Source organism: Chinchilla lanigera, unplaced genomic scaffold (genome assembly GCF_000276665.1).
Source record: "Chinchilla lanigera isolate Chin_1 unplaced genomic scaffold, ChiLan1.0 scaffold00005, whole genome shotgun sequence".
NCBI lineage: Eukaryota > Metazoa > Chordata > Mammalia > Rodentia > Chinchillidae > Chinchilla > Chinchilla lanigera.
The window spans coordinates 34,632,630-34,655,412 of NW_004955406.1; the positions used below are offsets into that span (position 1 = coordinate 34,632,630).

The 22,783-nt window shown below is 36.4% G+C and overlaps 1 protein-coding gene across 1 annotated transcript in view; it reads left to right on the plus strand.

Annotated features, from left to right (window-relative positions):
• Nek7 (NIMA-related kinase 7) overlaps positions 1–22,783 on the plus strand; it is a gene marked incomplete in the record, with an annotated part of 138,733 nt that overhangs the window by 57,338 nt on the left and 58,612 nt on the right. The window contains 1 exon segment of the mRNA XM_005375133.2: positions 18,495–18,635. Within this exon segment, the coding sequence (XP_005375190.1) occupies positions 18,495–18,635 (141 nt within the window).

Consider the following 22,783-nt stretch of genomic DNA (forward strand, 5'->3'; position numbering starts at 1 on the left):
TGGGCATGCATATATTGCTGTGGTATAATGCCTTTAATTCTTTCTGCAAGATACCAAGAATAGGAATAGCTGGGTCCAATGGGACCTCTATTCCTAGGGTTTTTTTTTTTGTCTTTTTTGAGACAGGGTCTCACTGTGCAATTCAAGCTGGCCTTGAGCTCACTTTGTAGCCCATGCTGGCCTCAAACTTGCACTGATCCTCCAGCCTCAGTTTCCTGAGTGCTCGGATTAAAGGTGTGTGCTTGGCTATTTCTAGTTTTTTGAGGAATCTGCACACTGGTGTCCACTGTGGTTACACCAGTCTGTACTCCCACCAACTGTGGAAAAAAGTTTCTTTTTCCCCATAGTCTTGCCAGCATTTGTTATTGGTTGATTTCTTGATGATAGACATTCTTTTTGGGGTGAGATGGAATCTCAGTGTTGTTTTAATTTGCATGTCTCAGATGACCAATGATATTGAACATTTTTTAATATATTTACTTGCTGTTTGTATGTCTTCATCTGAGAAATATGTGTTCATTTCAGATGCCCATTTTTGGATTCGGTCTTTAAATTTGGGGAGGGGTCTGATTTTTGTGAGTTCTTTATATATACTAGATAGTAATCCTTTGACTGAGGACCAGTTGGTGAAAATTTTTTCCCACACTGTGAGTTTTCTTTTCACTTTGTTGGTTGTTTCTCTCGGTCTGCAAAACTTTTTAATAAGATGAGATCCTAGTTGTTGATTCTTTGTGATAATTCTTGTGCAACTGGGGCTTTGTGCTAAAGTCTTTGCCTATACCATTGTCTTCAAGAGTTCTACCCATTCTATCTTCCAGCAGATTTAGTGTTTCTGGTTTAATATTTAGATCTCTGATCCATTTTGATTTTAGTTTCGTGCATGGTGATAGACATATGTTTAGTTTTAGTCTTTGGCATGTGGAAAGCCAGTTTTTCTAGCACAATTTATGAAAGAGGTTTTCTCCCAGTGAATGTGCTTGGCACCTTTGTCAAAGATAGGGTCACTAAGTATGTCTGCAATTGATTCTTCATATTCTAATCTGTTCCATTGATCCTCAGTTTTTTTTTTTTTTTTTTTTTTTGCTAGTATCACGCTGTTTTTATCACAGTAGTTTTGTAGTATAATTTCAAGTCAGGGATTGTGATGCCTCCGCCTTGCATTTGTTGTTCAGAATTGCTTTTGCTATTCTAGTTCTTCTCTGATTCTAATGAATTTTAGGATTTTCTTCTCTAATTCTGTGAGATATGCTCTTGTAATTTGATTGGGATTGCATTAAATCTGTATAACAAGATGACCATTTTCATTATGTTGGTTCTTCCTACCCAAGAGCAAGAAAAATTTTTCCATTTTTTGATATCCCTTTCAGTCTCCTTTTCAAAATACTATAGTTTTGAATATAGAGGTTTTTTACTCTCTTCACTGGTTCCTAGGTATTTCATTTTTTTGGATTCTATTGTGTAAGGTGTTGTGTCCCTAATTTCTCTCTCAGTAAGTTTGTTATTTGCTTACAGCAAGGCTATGACTTTTGATTGTTAACTTTGTAACTAGCTACACTACTGAATTTCGTTATTAAATCTAGAAATCTTTTGGTGGAGTTTTTGGGGTCTTCTATGTAGAGTGTCATGTCATTCATGAATAGTAATTTTACTTCTTCCTTTCCTGTCCTTATTCATTGTATTTCATTCTTTTGCCTAACTGCTTGGGATAATGTTTCCAGAACTATATTTAATGAGATTGGTGACAGTGCACATCCTTGTCACGTTCCTGATTTTAAAGTGAAAGCTTTCCATTTTTGTCCATTTAGTATGATGTTGGCTGTTGGTCTGTAATAGATAGCTTTTATCAGATGGAGATAAAGACCATCTGTTCCAATTTTCTATAAGATTTTTTATCATGAATGGGTGTTGGACTTCGTTGGTTGCTCTTTCTGCAGTTAAATGATCTACCCCTGAGCTATGCCCCCACCTGACTTCAATTGCTTTTTCTGCATCTAGTGAGACGTCATATGGTTTATGTCCTGGGCTCTGTTAATATGGTCTATTACATTTATTGATTTGTGTATGTTGAAACATCCCTGCATCCCTGGGGTGAATCCTACTTGGTCATGGTGTATAATCTTCTTGATGATTTTCTGCATTCTGTTTACTAGTATCTTATTGAGGATTTTGAATCTGTGTTTTTTAGGGAGGTTGGCCTGTAGTTCTCTCTTTTGTTTGGGTCCTTCTTGGGTTTTGCTATCAGGGTAATGCTTACTTCTAGGAATGAATTTGGGAGTATTGCTTCCCTTTCAGTTTTATTAAATTTTGAAAAGTAGCAGTGTTAAGTCTTCTTTAAATTTCTTGTAGAATTTAGCAGTGAATCCACCAGGGCCTGGGCATTTATTTGTTGGTAGGTTTTTATTTACATCTTCAGTTTCATTGACTGATACTGGTTTGTTTAGATCTTTTATATCTTCTTGATTCAGCTTTGGTAGCTCATATGCATCTAGGATTTTATCCATTTCTTCTGCATTTTCCATCTTACTAGAATATACATTCTTGAAGTAGTTATAGATGATCTTTTGGATTTATGCAGGATTTTTATAATTTTACCCTTTTCATTTGTAATTGGATTGATTTGAGTCTTTTCTTTCCTTTTTTTGCTAAGTTTGGCTAAGGGTTTTTCGATTTATTTTAATCTTTCAGAGAACCAACTCTTTGATTCATTGATTCCTTGTATTGTTCTTTTAGTCTCCATTGCAATAATTTCTGCTCTAATCTTTATAATTTCTTCCCTCTTATGAGCTTTGGGCTTTACGTGCTCTTTTTTTTTTCCCTAAAAGCTTGAGGTTCAACAGTAAGTTGTTTATTTGGCCTTGCTCAGTTTTCCTGAGATGGCTATTCATAGCTATAAATTTCACCCATAGGACTGCCCTCATTGTGTCCCATAAGTTCTGATGTGTTGCATTGGCATTATCATTTAATTGTAGAACTGTCAAATTTCTTCTTTAATTTCATCTGTGACCCACACATTCAGGAGGGTGTTATATAATTTCCACGTCTTTATGAAGTTCTTGTGGTTTCTGTTGCCATTGATTGCCAGTTTCATTGCACTATGAAATGCATTGCATTTCTGATAATATGCATAGGGTAATTTTTAGTTCCTTTGCATTGACTGAAGCATATTCTGTGAACTAGTATTTGGTCTGTTTTGTAGAATGTCCCATGTACAACTGAGAAGAATGTGTACTTTGATGTTATGGGGTGGGATACTTTGTGGACATCTATTCAGTCCATTTGTTCAAATGTTTGGTTCAGTTCTAATATTTCCTTGTTGATTTTTTTTGTCTAGTTGATTTGTCTAATTTGTGACAGTGGGGTTGTTGAGCACAATATAATTGTGTTAATGCTTACTTGATTTTTCATATCCATTAATATTTGTTTTATGTAGTTGGGTGTACTAGTGTGTGGTGCATATATATTTATGGTTGTTATTTCTTCCTCTGGGATTGTTTCGTTTACAAGGATGTAGTAACCTTCTTCATCTCTCTTATTCAGTCTTAGCATCTCCCACAGTAGCTTTCTCATTAGTTCCTTTGCTTCACCTGTGGCTCTTTCCCCTTCTGTCTTTCCGAGAACAGCATCAGTGGTTCATACAATTACAGTGAAACTATGTTTGTTTAAAACCTCTCAGTGATTCCCAAGGGCTCACACACTTATTGTTTTCGAGTATATAAGTATCTCCTTACTTGATCAACTAATAAAAATTGAACCTTTCTATTCATCCACTATGCCTTCACTGACATATTTTTCCATATAATATGTCACCATATCACTTTTTATTTTGTGCATTGGTTTTCTTCTCCTAAGAATATAAGCTCTGTAGCAGTAATGGTGTATCAATGGCACATGTGCCACAGTGGACTGTTTGTTACCATTGAAAACTCTAAAAGGTTCACCTCCACTGCTCTATACTAACCAGAATGGTATGTGTAGTAGCCACTCTGTGAATATTTATTAAATGAGTATGAGCTTGGTTTGAAATCAACTCATCTCTCTTTTCAGGCACTGTGTTTTAAATGAGTATTAAAATACATAATTATCTTCAGAATTTCTGTTTCATTATACATGTCACATATCCTCCATTTCATATCTAATTTCCCCCACACTCTACCTCTTTGCCTTAACTGGAACCTACCTCTTGTTCCCTAGGCACTGCTTTCCTTGTGACCCTGTCATATGTGGAGAGTATGTTCTCCCACACGCACATATAGTAAAGGGAAGGAGCTCAGAACAGCAACTTTCTCCATCCACAGTGCTTCTTTCAGACCACTACTTCCTTTTCTGAGGCATAGGAGCTTTCAGCCTTGTGGTACCTGACAACAGGATTTTTACCTTATTGCTTTTACCCCTCACATTAGTTGAAAATTTGGCTCCTTTGTTCACTTTTGTCTTTCATCCTAGATAGTACTGCTGTGATTACCAGTACCTGTGATCACTAGTACTAATGATTGTCTTAGGGTATACCTGCCCTGTGCTTAGCATTTCTAATACATTGTATCATTAATTTTAACAGCATGGAAGTCATTAGTTTTCAAACCTTACAAATGAAGAGTCTAGGCCAAAAACTAATTCATTAACAGAATATATTGTGGAACTGGGATCTCACCTGGTCCATGTGAATCCAAGCTATATAGATATTCTTTAGCTTTCAGAGCTGAAGCTCCTAGAACATTTTGTTGAACAGGCTTATCATCTCAATTAATATGACTTACGATGTTTTTGTGTAGAAGTTTCAGTCTTCAAAAGGAAACTTACTGTGTTTTGCCCAAGGTGGCATGTTGGTTTGTAATTCTTGCTACCTTTCATCTTGCCCAAGCTTGAAACAACGGGATCTGACACCTCACGTTTTGGCAACTTCCATGTTCTCTTGATACTATTCCCTAGACAGGTATTGAAATTATTAGTTTTCTGCATCATGACTATGGCCTCTAGATTAGATTATTGTCACTTGATGAGTGGATGGATTATTGCACAGCTCTGCCTCTGGTGTCCTTACCTCTCATTTCACCGTGCCTAATCATTTCTCTGCATTGCAGCAAGTCATTTTTCTAAACTACACATTTTACTATGTTTCCTCCCTTATTCCATCTGGAATAAGAGTAATTTTACGTATTTTGTATGACTAAAAGATTTGCATCATCTGGTTGTCTTTTGTCCAGTTGCATCTTAGTGCCATTCCCTGTTTAGGCCTCAGTTTCAGGCAGATCGTAAGTGTAGTGTGCTTTCTTTCATCTCATCAGGAGTGGTAAGCTGATGGTCTCAGGTGGTATTCAAGAAGATTTAGTCACAAATGGAACATAATGAGGCTAGAGACTCATTATAATGTTTATTAATTACAAAAATATTTTATGATAGAGACTCTGGGGAAAATACTATAGTAGAGGAAATATAATTTTGAAGACAATAAAAAGATTGTGCTTAGAAAAATGATGATTATGGGTAGTTCTTTACTGTGCTTGTACCATAGCAAGCATCTCATTTTATATCAGTATCAAATGATAGAGAAGTGGTAACCAACAAATGGTTGTTGAATGAGTGACTAGCCTCTAGCCAAAAGTTAATTTGATTTAATAATTAATTGATTAATTAATTTCTGTTTCAGCTAACTGTTGATCAGATTATGTGAACTTCGGTTATTTTAGTGTTTAGGAAAAGAACATGGCAATAAAGAATACTAAGAAAGGGGCTGGGGATTTAGCTCAGCGGCAAAGCGCCTGCCTGGCAAGCGCAAGGTCATGAGTTTGGTTCCTGGTATCAGAGAAAACCAAAAAAAAAAAAAAGAATACTAATGCTATCAAATGAGAAATGATTTTGAAATATTTAAATTATGTTCAAGTTATCTTTGAACTTAGATTGTCCGTATTTATGTATTTAGGAATGAAAGTTCCTCACATTTGCATAAAGTGCCTTGAGAAATTTAGATGACACTGAAAAGAATAAGAACACAGTGAGGATTCTCTTGTCCAGGCTCCTGGATTTTCTGTTTGAATAGTTGGTTCACAGTGATGTGAGGAAAGATGAAGCTGACACTGATTAAACTAGCTTTCCAACTTATTTGGAACTGAGTTTAAAGTTTGAAATACAGTTTTAATAATCATGATGAAATTGTTTTTGAGGATAAATTTGATATTGGGAATAATCCAGAATCCTTTATAGGTATATATTTAGTTGTTAAATAAAGTTCTTTTCTTGATCAAAATGAGATATGTTCTTAAATGAGACCAATGATTTTCATGTGGTTCACAAACTACCTCTATTACCATTCTAATGTGGAGTTTCAGACATACCTGCAGTGGTGGAAGCCTTTCTAGAGTAAGACCACAGCCTTCTGGGTAGCTGCTTTGAAGAACATTGAATGTATGCATTTTTTGGTTAGAAACCAGTAATATTATTTTACATTTAGCATACCTTTATAATTTTTCTTCCTCTATTATTATTATTACATGAATATTACCATGTTGTCATATGATTGTGGTTATGTTTCACATAGCTTTCTTACTATTCATAAAACAAATACTCAGATTAAGGTAAATACTTTCCAAATTTGATAAATGTTTGAGTATCCATTCGTTTTTCTTGACTAAGTCTCATTCATTGTTAGGAGTACAAGGGAATGGTGGAGGAATCTTTAGAGTTGTGATAGGATGTTCATTATAGGTTGAGGAGAGTACCTGGAATTAATCTACCCTATGTCTTGGTTACTTTTCTCTCATCGCTGAGACAAAGTACCTGATGCCCAGAATTAAGGAAAGAAGGGTTATTTAGCTGGCAGTTTGTGGAGGTTTCAGTCCATACTTGGCTGTTTCCATGGCACAGTGGCACATGGCAGAGTGCAGTAGTTCATGGAGGTGGAAAACAGCAAAAGCAACAAGAGCAAAAAGGGAGGAGCAGCAGAGAGCAGCGAGCCTCTTTCCCTCCTTCATATTGTATGCAGGCTGCCTGCCCCCCCGGGTGCGTGAGGCTTTGAGGGGACATCTAGATACAAACTATTATGCCCTGACACTAACTTTTAAAGCCAGTTAATGGGAGATGGAACAATGAAGCAGACTGTCCAAATTGAGTGAGTGAAATGAGAGAAAAGTCTGAGGTTGGTACCCTTCGGAGCAACAACTTTATGAGGAAGAGTATGTGTAGGAGCTGGAAGGAGATGGAAGGACCCATTGTGTATGGTGTTAGAATCTGAGCTGTGCCTGGGATCAAGTTTTTGTTCTCCTACTTTCTATTTCTGTTATGGAGGTCAAGTTACTTACTATCTATAGGCCTCAGTTTTCTCTAAATAATGGGAGATGTAAATAATGGGAGACCCATACACAATGGGTCCTTCCATCTCCTTCCAGCTCCTACACATACTCTTCCTCATAAAGGCTGTTGCTCTGAAGAGTACCAACCTCAGGCTTTTCTCTCTCATTTCACTCACTCACTTTGGGCAGTCTGCTTCATTGTTCCATTTCCCATTAAATCAGTAAATCAGTAAATAAGAATTGTTACCTCACAGAGTTGATATGGCACTTTTTGCAGTATATTGGTGGGAACATAGTTAGCATTTATAAATATTAATGATGATGACAGCAGTAACATTCTTGAATAATCTTTATCTGATCTTTTTTCCATTTCACATTATTTCCTTTATTACATTTTAATTAACCTACTCTTCGCCCAAACAGCTTCTCCTGTAGTTTATCCCTGTAAATGACATCCCTATTCATCCAGGTGCTCAAACCAGAAAGCTGAATCATCCTTCATTCTCTCTGCCCCTTAACCCTCAGGTTCAGCACATTGGCAAATCTCTTGATTCTGTCTCAAGATCTTCATCTCACCTATTCTTCGCATCTTGCTTTGACTCTTCAGGCCTGGTTGCCGCCTGTCCGGTCTCCTGGCTTCCACTGTGACTCCTGTCATCCTCCTTTCCAGTTCCTTTTCTGTGTAGCATCACCAGTTATCTTTGTAAAATGTGTATCAGGGGAGCACGGTACAGTGCTGCCGTGCTTACAACACAAACTTCTTACTTCTGCTGTCAAAGCACAGTGTTATTCTGTCAGTGTTAACCTCCTTAACCTCATTTCTTAACATTCTCCCTTGATCACTGTACTGCAGCCATGATGTTCTTTCTGCTGTTCTTTAAACATATCAGGCTCATTCCTTTCTTAAGGCGTTTCCCCAACCGTTCTGTTCATCACAGCTGCTCTTTCCCTTCCTTTTTGTCTGAATGGCAGCGTAAATGTTAAGTCCTCAACAAGACCATACCTGCAACACCCACTCTAAAATGCCCATCCATTCTTTTTCTTTCCCAGCAACCTCTTTTATTCCTCTAGGTAGTATGTAAATATGCAGAGTGAATGTGAGATGCCATTATGTGTTGTTTGTCTTGATTGTCTTTGTGATACGCCTGTTTGTTGTTTAACCCCCCCTTTAATATTTCTAGGATAAATGAACAATTTTTTAAAAATATCTTTTCTGTCTTTATCTTGCTCATAATAACCTAGGAAGGACAATTATTATTTATAGTTATATGACTCAGATACAGTAATTATTATGCTGGGTAATATAACTGATGATGATTAAATGTTACAAATACTAGAATCTTAATATTTAATTGTATATTTGGTTATATTTGGTCACTCATTTTCTTATACTATAAATTTCCCTGTTTGATGAGTCTAATGATAGTAATTAATGGAATATTGTTTAAACTGATGAAAGTCTCTGACACTTAAGAAACTTTAGAAATAGACTACATTTTAAACAAAGAAATTTTAGGGAGATCCTTTTTCAAATGAGAGGAAGCACACAAATAGGCACTGCTGGCACATAAAGTTTTTGTTTAAATTTTCAGTGGGGTCTATAGGAAAGAATCTATGATAGAGTTACATTAGCTATTGTCAGAAAGGATATTCTGGTTTGTATAGTTTTGAGGTGAGTAACCTCTAAAGATAAAAGATCATAGCATGAGCTCCATTTCTAAATAAAATTGAAGAGTTGAAATTTTGGAGAAATTCAGCATTATTAATATAGAATATAAGCAAGTCTATTAACTTAAGTGATAAAATGAAAATCACCTGTAAGACATAAGTTTTCAGTAACAATGAAAACCTTGTTAATGGTGTTAAATATTGTAATTAATACTGGTTTGTGTATTAGATCATTGATAACAATACCTCTAGGAATCATCAGGACTTAATTTTCTCTCTGGGGAGTCTCTTGAGTCCATGCTGTGACTATTCTAATTTCCCTAGAGAGAATTACCATCACAGTGTTTTCCTAAATTAACTTACTGCTCAGTAAATGTCTTTGCTTTCAGATTTTAAAACAAATTAAATTAATTTATTCCTAGGAAATTATTAATTGTTTGGGAGTCTGCATCTATGAGAATTAGCCAGGGACACACAGAATGAATGTTATTTTGACATGGAAAGTATTTATGAGAAGGAAGCGCAATCAACAGAGACTGACAGGTAGCAGTTAATTCCAATTATTGTAGTTAGTAGATCCTGGTGTTATGTGATTAGAGTGCATTCAGATCAACAAGAGATCTAGTCTGTAAGAATTCAGAGCATTTAAGGCATTATATAAAGCTTCATTGACTCAAGCATTTCTTAGTTGACATACGTGCTTTTAATTCTATTCTGTATTTTTGACATCTCAGAGTCCTTTTTAAAATATAGACTGTTACTTTATATAGACTGGATATCTCAAAAGCTTCAACTTGATGATTTATCACAAAAATGTGATATACTTCCAAGATCAGTTTTTTATGCCCATTTAATGAAGAGTATGGATGTTTACTAATTAAAGTAATATTTAAAAACCTATGTAGGAGTATATTATCCACCTTACTTGTATTTTTGAGACTTCTTCCAAAAAAGAGTGTGTGGAAATACTGTACTTATAAGGAGTACGCAGATGTTAGTCATTTTAGAAGACACTGTGTGCTGAACCAGCCTTATTACCCTCTTTGTTTCCATTTGTCATGAAGAGCATACAATTTCAAACTCACTGGTTTGTGGGCCATAAACTATTCTTTTGTTCAGTTTGTGATTTTTAACTTTCAGTGTGTTCCAACCAGATAACCTAATAGCTACCAATCGTGGTTTTATGTGTTAAATATTCTCCTTTAATAATTATTACAAGGTCTTTAGGTATAATGACTGCAGTAATTGGTATTGTCACCCAAGTAGTCTCGTAACTGAGGGATTAGGATATTTTCATTCATGAATTGGGAAGATAATCCATATGGTAAATGGCGTATTACAGTTAGAATATAAAGCCCAGGACTGGATGATATTTGAAACTTTTATGAAGTATGTCATTGACATTGTGTAGTTTCGCAATAGATACAGATTTTAGCTGTGGCCCAGAGAAAGGATTAGAAAAGAAAATTAAGGTAGACACCAAGAAAGAGGTGTACTCTTGAAAGCTAGAGTGCAGAAGAGAACCTACAAACATAAGAGCCCTATCCAGAGAATGGGGGTGGAGAGTTGTTATTGCTGTCACTCTTGGGGAAGGGAAAGGCTTTAATGTTACTGAGCACCTGTGAGGTGCTTGGCTCGTATTTATTATCTTACTTGGACATCTGTTCTACAGAACTACAAAATGGGTTTTGCATAGCTTACCCAGCCCAGAAAGATATTGAGACCTATGATTTCAGCCCAGGCATTGCTGACCAGCTCTAGAACGTGTGCCTTTTCTGTTGAGCTCTATGGAAATACACTGAATTATTTTGTGAAAACTAGTTTTCAGTCTGGATGTTGAGCAAGACTGATTTGAAGCACAGTGTTCAGTGCATATGTCACTCTAACAGGAAGCGTGATTTGTTACTAAGTTTCCTTTACTAGTGTGGCTTAAAGGAAATTTTTTGAGTTATTTACCCTTTGGGAGGCTGCTATAGGCAGAGACAATTGACTTGTAGTTCTGTATTCTTTCCATTACATGATCCTGCTTCTCTCCTGGATTGTAACTACAGGCCACCTGCAATAATTGTCAATCACTATGTATTTAGAGCCTTTTACTAAGACCTTTTAGATACATTTACATAGTTTGTAAATACTTTATTATATGCTTCATGGGATTTTGGTACAAAGCCTAAAAAGAAACTTAGTCTCTGGCTTTGAGAAACTTAATGCATAGAAGGAGAAATATAGATGTATAAACAAATAACTTAAAAGATCAGTATGATCTGGCAGCTAGCATAGGTCCTGAGTTTGTAGGACTCTTTAGAGAATTGAATGACTGCTATCAATTGAGGTAGGAACTTCCTGAGTGGCCTGAAGAAGGTGATTGCTTAGAAATGCTAACAGTGGAGTCAGATCTCAAAGATGAGTTGATCAGGTGTGAAAAAGGCAGTTACTCAGAAGGCATGGAAATAGACAAATGCAAAGCCATGGGGAGGCCGAAGCTTATGGTACACTTGCGAAATGTAGGGTGTAGCTGGTAGATGGTCCCTGTGGCTGGCTAGGTTAGAAAGTAACTTTTGCCTGTGTTATGGATAAGGCCTCATTATCCTCATTTTATAGCAGAAGAAATAAAGTGAAAGAAGAAATGAAGCTTTTACTTTCATAGAACTTGAACATCCTCTAAGTGACTCATCTCAAATCCAAAAGTCTTTTTGTACAGCTTAGAAAAGTATCCTGGGCATTAGGGAACTTCAAGAGACTGTATTCCAAATGGAGAACAAAAAAAAGTGGAAGTAATTTTATTTGGTTTATATTTCATAGTGATTTGAATCTTATTTTTGAGTTATTTTATTGCCCGTATAACTCAAGATGGTAAACTAAAAGAGAAATGTTGGATGAACCATCATTCAAGAAAGAGAGTGTAACTTAAAAAAGTAGTTCTTGAGTGGATCCGATTTCATGATACCATCTGTTATTTAAAGCACTTAATGCTATCTGCAGTGAGATGTGACTCATCAAAATGAAGTATGGCACTGACTACAATATCGTATAATCATTACTGAAGTATGTGTATTACCTGCCTGATGATCTCATAAAGGAGACCTCATCTTACACAAGCTTATTTTTATACAAATTGCAGTGTGGCAGAGAGACCCAAGGGTAGTTGGAGATGTGCAGCTATGCTCCTTCTCATGTCAGCTCTCCACATCTTCACTGGGTGACAGGACATGGGAGCAGATGAGACAAGCTGTCATTCACCCACACTGCCCTTTGAAGAAAGTCCATGGGGGGAGAAAGGTGCCGCAAATGGGCTGTGAAGTTTACATACACTGCCCACTGTTAAACAGATTACGTCTAATGAAGTGTCTAATGCTCAGGCCATATCAGCCTAATCCTTGGTGGCAGTTCATCCCTCAACTGCCAGAAAACACCGCCCTCTGGCCCTCTCTCGCCACTCTGGCCGCCAAGCACAGGGAGGTGCCCGGTCTTAATAAACCAAGACAGTGTGTGATCTGACATGCAAATGTAGGTCATTGCATATGTAAATGTGTGATTACAAACCTGCATGCCAAAACATATTAGTGAGACTTTGCTCTCAGCATGCGGTTGTCACAGTGCCTTAGCAATTCACGCTAATATTTGTCAAGCTATTGTGCAGACTGAAGATGGGATTCCCAGTCAGATTTAAAATATATGAATTTTGTGCTGCTGCTCCCAATGATGAAGCTGTATCTTACTGTTGAGATTGACAAGTCTTCATCAAGAAAAGAATGGTTCCTGTGTGTGGGGGAGAAGAAATTGTACTTAGATGTTACAGACTATGCTGGTGTGTCAGTATTAAAAAAAAATTTAAGGAAGAACATGCCATTAAAAAATAATCTCCTTTAAAGCCTATAAAATTTAGAAACAAAAATATTGCTATCAAATATATCTTAGAAGTGGTACTTTGTGAATTTTCTTGTTAAATATGTCATTTTGTTACAGTGACAATTATAAATTAAGTGACAAAGGAAATTTTTATATGAACATCATGACAATTTAATAATTTCTTGTTTCTTACAGTACACTTTTATTTCTATTTTTAACATGTTTCTGTTCTTACGGGTTTTAATAACAAACCTGAATTTGAAAATATCTGTGGATCATTAAATAGGGTCCTATGATGTTGGGTTATATTGTAGCTGACTGCTTGATAACATGGCAGTATAGCAGAGACTATGTTTGAAAATCAGCTAGACATAGACTTGATTTGATAACATCTACATTATAAGTTTGGCATGAAAATGAAATTAGGTGGCAAATAAAGTCCTAATAGAGCTTAAGTTGTAGGCACCCACTAGTATTCTTTATTTTTGTAGTAATTGTTACTGTGTCATCATACCAATTATCAGCCTGTGTTCATGAAATGAATTCGCAAAATTCATATGGTACTTCTGAATATTTTAAAGTAAGAATGCAGTTTTTGACAATTATTTTGGGTTTTTAGTAGAAGAAAATATACAATAATAAGTTATCACTCTTTTCCCCTAGCTAATATTTTAGCTATTAGCATGATAGATGTAGTGAAATTAACAATGTAAATACTAAGGCTTAATGTAAACTATTGCCCATGTATCAAAAGTGCCCTTTGCTAAGTCCAGAATATGGGGTCATTAGCCTTTCAAAAGGTTCCCTTGATGGCATAAGAGTTACACAAATGTAATGTACTTATAAACCAGTGCCATCTCTGCGTGCCTTAATAAGTCTTTAGCATTCAGTCTCATGAGATAGTGCCCTAGTCTGGCCCTCTAGAAAGTCTTATTTACTCATTTGGCTCAGAGAGTAGATGCAAGGAGTAAGGAGGGTGGTAAAAGGCTGGAAAAGTGTACTCACCAGTATCCTGGGAATCTTAACAAGCCCAGGTAAAGGAGCCAGAAAAAGAATAAGTAATGGCAAATGGTAGTGGCTAAATATACTATTTTATTATATTTTATAAGGGTAAAGGAAAATGAAAATAAGTGCCCTGAGGAGCATAAAAGACAGTATTTCTTTGATATATGTTGTGATCTCAGCAATAGTCTGACTGTAGTGATAATTCAGTTAATGCTTACCCCTATAACTAAATGACTGAATTTATAAACAGGTGAGTCAGTGAACAAACAATTAACAAAAGGACTTTTTTATGGATAAAATTTATAAGTTGAGTTTTAAGTCAATATAGTGATAACCGCTGCGTGTCCCCTACCCCATATCCTATAATTATATCTCTCGTAGCACTGCACAGTTGCTTCCCTATATTTGGGTAAGCCATTCGAGAGAGCAGAAAACATTTCTGATTCATCTGTGTTTCCTTAGCACTTATAGTGTACATGCGAGGCATGCAGTAAATCCTAAAAAGCAAAGCTAGGGAAAAGAAACAACTTTTTACAGAAGCAAAAACAATGAAAAATACTATTTAAACATGAGATGAGATGATATGGTAATAGATGCCTTGCCTTAAAAGCTAAGTAATTCTCAGGAAGAAGTGTTCGATACAGTATTTGGAATATATATTTTCTATTTCTACTCTGAAATTCTTTGAAAAGTAGTAAGAGAAGTACTAGATTGGATGTGAATGGTTTATAGTCTGTGAACTAAAGACGAGTTACAGGGAATTTTTATTGAAAATTTGAAAATCTAGCTGGGCATGGTGGCGCACTCCTGTAATCTCAGCACTTGGGAGTCTGAGGCAGGAGGATCGCCACAAGTTCAAGGCCAGCCTAGGCTATAGTGAGACCAAAACTAGCCTGAGCTACACAGCTAGACCCTGTCTCCAAAAAAAAAAAATCTCAAAGTCCTTCTTTACCCTTATGCCTCTTCCTGATTTATTATATTTTTAGTCTTTCCTATTTCACATGATTTATAATATATACAATATATATATAAAGTACATAAAATACAGACACACACACACTTTATCCTCCTTCACTGTAATGTAAATTCCTTAAGTGCAGGGATTATTTTCTGTTTGGTCTGCTGCTGTGTCTTCAGTGTGAAGAATAGTTAGTTGTTCAATAACTATTCGTTGAGTGAATGGATGTTTCTAAACTTACCTTAAGCAAGACGTAGTGCCAGTTGCCACATTGTTGTGGGTGAAAAATACCCACCCTTATTCTTGAGACTGTTTCTGTTGATGAATTAGTAATTATAATTTTGAATTTTATTATATTAAACATTGAGTATTTAATAGAAAAAAATCAAAAACAAAATATTGAATTTTTAATGTTTATTGAATGTTTATAAAAATAATAAATTCCTATATGAACTACAGTGAAAATACCAATAAACTCTACAAAAATAATCTTTATTCAATTATCACACCTAAGGCAATCTTCGTACATGACAGTAGCACATTCCATACATATATATTGTTTACAGCACATGTGTTTTGCTTTCCTGACTTTTAAAAAATTTATTTATTTATTTTATTTGTTGAGACAGGGTCTTACTGTATAGTTCAGGCTGTGTCTTGAACTCCCTGTGTAGTGCAGGCTGGCCTCAAGCTTGGTGCACTGTTTATGCCTCAGCCTTCCAAGTGGGAGTGCGGGGATTATAGATGGGTGTCACCATGCCGGGCTTTCCTGGCCTTTTTGTTGGGCATATTTGACATCTCGCTGGTCTTGCTGTTTTTTGATGAAGTTCTTATTATATTATACAATGAGTAGTTAGCAGGAACATAAAATATCAATAAAATATTAAATTTTTAATGTGTTTTGCACATTAAACATCAACATTTTCACATCAGCTTTGTGCTTGCTTACAAAACCTGAAAGATAACATCAGAAATACATTCCTATATGAACTACAATGAAAATGCCAGTAGAAATCTACCACAGAAATAATCTTTGCTTCAAGTGTCACGCTCCAGGCAATCTTCACACATGAAAACTGCATGTTCCATGCACACGTCTCACTTATACTCACTACACATGTGCTTACCTTCATTTCCTATGTGGCAGGTCATTCTTGTCACTTCCCTGTCTTCCTGTATTTTCAGGAGCTTCCTACTGTATTGTACAGTGTGCATTTGGGGAAATAAGATAGCAGTAAAATAAAATATCAGATACTTAATGAGTGCTTAGAATAGTCACATCAGCCATTTACTTGTTTATTCAACCTAAAAGATAACATCAGAAATGAAAACCTATGTGAACTGTAATGTAAATACAAATGAAAGTCTATTACAGAAATGATCTGCCACAGCAATAATCTTTGTTTCAATTGTCATACTGATGATAGCCTTCACACATGAAAACTGCATGCTCCATACACAAGTATCACTTACACTGATAGCATGTATGTTTTGTTGTCCTGTTCTTTTTTGTAGGGCACAGTTGACATCTTTTTTGTTGTCCTGTTGTCATAGTAGTAGGTCTTTCTGATGCTGTATCTGCCTGTTCACCTGTCAGCTCACCTTTATGCTCCATAATTTTTTTTGCATAGTTCCCTGGGAAGAAGCATTTTGTTTTTCCTTTGTTGTAAATGATCTCTTATGAGTTCCAGTCCCAGTCCTCAAAGAAAGTTTCCTCATGGTATTTTGCACTTGTTATTTTGTTTGTAGACTTATCAAACTATGCCACATATGTTTGAAGATTGGGTAAAATGCAACCATTGGCCAATGCTTTGTGTTTCTAGTGACATCATAAATGCTGCATGGTTATGCATAATATGCATCAACAACATCTATTCCACCTTTGGTTTTGTTGTAGAAAACTACCATCTCAGGCTTCTGTTTTGTCATGGTTTCCCCTATCGATATTTCCATCATGGTACAATGTTGACATCAGCAGTACCAGTTTGTTTTTCTTTGCCCCATATGAGGCCAGTGTTATATCTTTCTAAAACCCAAGCATTATATACTGTACAATTCTCTGTTTTGAAATTGCAACATTTCATTTGAAATTTCTACTTTGTTCCTGCATACAGTTCTTATGCTGGTCAACTTGTGCTCTGTTAGCAAATATAATATCAATTGGAAACTGATAAACCAATTGTTGAATGGCACATTCCAGTTAGTTTGGGAGATGGCAACAAGTCTGTCCACAACATCATTTGGTTTAATACTGCACAAATAAGGACCTAATGGCTGAGTTCCAGGATAAATTTCTAAATTGAAAGCATGATATCTTTACATCTACAAGGGCATAAATTTTTATGCCATAGTTTGAAATTTTTTTGGGAATATACTGCTTGAAGCTACCATGACCATGAAAAGCTGCAAGGTGTTCATCAGTAGTCATGTATTCAGTAGTTTGACAGTTACCCACGTGTCTCTCAAACAGTGAGCAGATAGCAGCCAGATTATTAGTTCTTGCTCTTTCTTGGCAGGTAGTTTTGTCATGAAGTCTCAGGCAATTTTGAAAGAAACCAAATCTCAGTATCATCCCTATTCTACAAATCTGAAGCACACACCCATAAGTCTTTCACATTCCTGTGATTGCCAGTGGAAAGCTCTGTTAAGAACAGCAGACCCATGAATGCTTTCAGTTCAGCTATAGAGGTGTCATAATAAATACATTTTTGAGTATGGCTATTGGTGAATACAGAATGTTTTAGTTATATTTCAGCATTTGTGTATTTCATAACATCTAGTAGCATTTTGTCTGTTACAATTTCCAATGCTGAATAGCAGTGCTGGCGTTCTGTCTAACAGGTTTCACCCTTGCCAAGATCCTCACTATGTTTTCAGATCTAGTTCCAAAGACGGGTTATTCCGTTTGGTTATGTGACTGTTTTGTACCATTTCAACCAGTCAAAGTGTATTCACATTGCTGTTTTGCCATCTGAATCTGTATTCCCTCTTACCTGAGTCAATTGATTCTGTCACAGGAACTTTTGCGCCACATGGCCAATGTCAAAGTGATCTTTATCATCCATGATTTGCTTTTGACTTCCTCAAAAACTTGCAAATCTGATTTTGCATGTGCCATTGTACTGAATTGGGCTACTTCTACCAGGAAAATGAAAACTTTTTAAAAAACAAATCCTAAATAGCACAGAAATTTAGCAGTGAGCATTTCGTGGATAAAACTCACTTGTTCCTGCTTTTGTGCTCCTGTACACACTTTGCCATTTGTCTGCCAAATTGGTGAATACCTAGGTGGGCTTTTGCTTTCCCCAGGCACAGCTACTGTGAGTCACACCCACAGTCCATTATGGTAAAATACGTGTTTTCACAACAGACCAGTGTGTGGGTGTATTTTACCCCCTGTGATGCTCAGATAAACATGCAAAACCTGTTAGATGGAAACAGTATGTGGGTAAAACTCCCACTTTTGTCACACATGCATACACCTTGCCATTTGTCCTACCAAGTGGATAAGCATAAAGATTGCTTCCTGTATCCCCCAGGTGCTGCTACTGAGACAGTTGGCTCTACTATTGTGCTAAAGTACAAATTTATAGTAGAAAAGTATGGGATGGGTTGTTGTAACTCATTGTTATGCCCTATAGATTTTTAAGTATCACTTACTTAAATTAAAATGATCAGTGATTGGATGTCTGTTGTGTAACTGAAAAATGTTCTGATATTTTTGGTTGCAGAAGGCCTTACGACCGGATATGGGTTATAATACATTAGCCAACTTTCGAATAGAAAAGAAAATTGGTCGTGGACAATTTAGTGAAGTTTATAGAGCATCTTGTCTCTTGGATGGAGTACCAGTAGCTTTAAAAAAAGTGCAGGTAAGATGATTTTAATTGTATAAATCAATATTTAATTGTGCTATATGAAAAGTAGAGAAAGGTGTTTCTGGAGTGATTGGGTGATGATAGCCAGGAAAGAATGAGCCTTGTTTCATAAAAACTTCAATGAGTTTAATACTTGAAGTTTTTTTTTTTGTTGTTTTGGTTTTTCTCCGGTACCGGGAACCGAACTCATGACCTTGCGCTTGCCAGGCAGGCGCTTTGCCACTGAGCTAAATCCCCAGCCCCAATACTTGAAGTTTTATTTAAACATTACTTCCAGACTTTTAAGAATTGTTTGGGTATTTTTCACCCATGTCTAGTAGTGACTGGAATGATCCTACAGTTTTCATAGCTTTTAGATTTTTGAAAGGCAGATTGATTTGTCAGCATTAGTTCTAACTGGATATTTAGATATTGAATACTCAACTGAATTTCTGGATATGTAGGTGTCACAAGAGGAAACTAGAATCACAAAAGGTATTATCTGAAGATAAGAAATGACATTCAAGCTTCAGTGGCAGTAACTGAAAAGGAAAATGAAATGAACTTTGTTTACTTGGGGGAAAATGAGGTAGATAAATTTAGATGATTTACTGTATACGAGATATTATGAAATAGGAAGAAAATACTCAACTGGGAAGGGGAATAGGGGAGGAAGGAAGGGAAGAGAAAATAATGAAAAAAGAAGGAAGAAATGGATACAAAACTTGCAAATAAGGAGAGGAAGAGGGGTTGAGGGGAGGATGAGGGAATGGGAAAAAAAGATTAAGTTATGTACAGGTACAAAGTCCCTATGATGAAAGTGATCATTATGTATACTGAAAATGTACCAATAAACTTATTTAATAAAAAAATGGTAAATCCAAAAACAAAACAAAAACAAATCTCCATTTCTGTATTAGTATCATCACAGCATCAGTTTGTTTTCCAGTCTAGACTCTTTTCTGTCTTCTTCAAATGTGTTTTTCTCTCCCAACTTCTTTTCCCAAGTCCTGCCTTGATCATAATCTGGTCCCACTAAACACAAGGTTCTGGGATGCTGACCTGTCAGAGCCATGCCAAGTTTCACCCTCCTCCGTGAGAGCTTTTGCCCTGCAAATTACGTCTTTCTGCCTTCGCCTGTCTTCTTATAGTTACTTCCCTTTGTCAAGTAATGTCTTTAAATTGTTAAAATGATCAGTGTATTTACAATTGCCATTACAGAGATGAACAGATTTTATTAATATTTTTAAGTGAAATATTGTGTTTATGAAAGATTTTATGTTACATGTAAAATAATAATAGAAAATCGTGCTTATCTACAACCAGTTTAAGAAATAAACATTGCATGTATTTACGTATGTAAGTATATATTAAAAAAGTAATTTTCATCAGTACTGGGGATTGAAACCAGGACCTTCACACTGAACTGCGTTCTCCCCTTAGCATGCCCTCTTTTAGATAGTCTTTCACTAAATCAGTGAGTCACTGGGACTGAGGTCAGATCTCCAGTCCTCCTGTCTCAGCCTCTTTGAGTGCAGGGGTTATAGGCGAGCACCACTATGCCCAGCTTCTAAAAATATTTTTGATTTGTGGTTGCTGCTCCCTCTGTCAGAAGTAACCCTTCTGTCAGAAGTAACCAGAAGTAACCTGAATGCAGTTTTTATCCTTGTTTTTTTAGTTTTCCTACATCTATATGAATTTCCAGTATAAAAGAAATCACTTTTGCACATATATATGTATATGTGTGTATATATATGTATATATATGAAAGTTTGCATTTTTCACATAGCATCATGTCTGAACAGTTAATCTGTGTTGGTTTAAGGAACCTTTTCATAGATGTACAGTATTTACTTGTTCTTGTTGCTTGCTGTATGCATTGTTTATAGTTGCTTGCTTGTATAAACAGTGCTTTCACGGTATTCTTGTATATCTTTCCTAACATATACATGTGAAAATGTCTCGTTTGTTCCTAAGAATGGAGGCGCTAGGCACAGGACATGCATGTGTACCACAGGGTAATACAAAGTTTACACGTTTGCTAGGAGCAGCAAATAAGAATTATAACCTTTTTTCTAATATGCTACTTAGAGTGTAAGAAAATATAATACAAAATGTTAATATTAATGTTTATGACAGATGAGTTTTAGAATAATAATTCTCCTACAAAAGAACTTTCTTTGGGGTCTTTTTGAGACAGGGTTTCACTATGTAGTTAGGACTGGCCTTGAACTCCCTATGTAGCCCAGGGTGGCCTTGAAGTTGCATCAGTCCTCCTTCAGCCTCCTGAGAGCTGGGATTATAGGCGTGTGCCACCATGCCTGGCTTTAAATGCATTTTTAAAACATACTTGTTTTGGTTACTTTTCTCTAGTCACTGAGACAAAATACCTGATACCCAGAATTAAGAAAGGAAAGGTTTATTTAGCTTACAGTTTGTGGAGGTTTCAGTCCATACTCAGCTAGCTCCAAGGCAGAGTGGCACAGGACACAGGGCGTCCATTCATGGTGGCAGAAAACAGCAAAAGCAACAAGAGCAAAAGGGAGGAGTGGCAAGCAGTGCTTGCCTCTTCCTCTCCCTTACATACGCAAACTGTCTGCCCTAGGGCAGGTGTAGCACTGACATCCATAATCCCAGCATTGGATCATGGATCAATCATAAACTCTGAAAGCCTGCCCTATGACTGCATGTGGCTTTAGGGGGACATCCAGACACAAACCATAACAATATTCAGTTTTTTTAGTCCATGTTAGCAGTCCATAATGTTTACATTCTTTGTGTGGAGATGGTGCATATGTGGTACTGTACAAATCTTAATTTTCCTTTTCATCCCCTTTCCCTCCTTTTCTGCCCCCTCCCTCCATTATCTTGATCCCCTTCCCATTTGAGAAAGATCTGTTGCCCAACTTCATATTACCTGTCATTTTGCTCTTTATTTATAATTTGTGTTTCTCATATAAGAGAAACCATGTGATATTTAAACTTGTGGTGGTCTGATTTATTTCACCTAACACTGTGATGTCAAAAGTGCATCCATTTTCCTACACATGAGTGAAGTTTATTGTTCTTTATGACAGAGTAGTGCTCCCTTGTGTGTAATATATTTCTCAGCACTGAGGAGAATAAAGCAAGTGATAGTATTTCTACCACCCAGCGGGGAAAAAGACTGTCTAAAACAATTTTCTGTTAAACCCTGTGGCATGGATTTCCGATGAGTTTAAATAAGAATGGGGTGTCACATGAGCCATTGGAAGTGGTGGAATTGGAACTTACATCAAGCTACAAGTGTAAGATTTTATTGTGGAGACACTGGAACCAGGCAGAGGAATTTGGGCAGTAGACAAATGAGGATTCACTGTAGATGCTAACGTAAAAATCTTCAAATTTCATTATTTTCAAACTAAGATTACAAACTCAGCATTAGAGAATGTTCTAAAGGAGGATGACCAGCCCTTTCCCAGAAGTAGGAGTGACCATCAAGAGAGTGGATCTATTGTGAAATCCAGGGCTTTTGTGTCTCCTTGTCTGCCTTTTCATAGATTGAGACTGGAATGAGACTTCTGTCTTGAGTGATTATTTTTTAATTGCAGACCTTGTTATTAAGAATAGAAAAGGGGAGGAAGGAAGAAGGGAGGAAGTGGGTAGAGCACCACTGTGCCCAGCTCCTAAAATATTTTTCATTTGTCTTTGCCACTCTCTTTTGTCAGAAGTAACCATATACTGAATTTAGTTTTTATTGCTCTTCTAGGTTTCTTAGAATTCCATCTGCATTGTTTCTGTTTTCCTGTACTTCTTATTGACTGGAAGGTAGAAGAGGCATGAGTTAATTTGTACAGTAGCATTTCCATTCAGTCTCAACTGTCCTTCTGAACTCATTTTTAAAGTTTGTAAAACTTTTATTACTCTGTGTTTGCAGTACGTAATGATTGCATTTGTCCTGCGGACTTGGTATATGTGCGAGACACGTCTTAATTTTCTTTTTTCACTTCCCTTTTCTGTCCTCTCTCCTTTCTCCCTCTATCTCTTGGTCCCTTTCCCATTTCCAAAAAATCTATCTCCTTGTTTTCCACGATCTTATTTTGTTCTATAAATTACTTATACTTTGGATTTCTCTTCTTTTACACTGTGTTAAGTCTCAAATTGCTCTGGGGGTAGGGAATGTA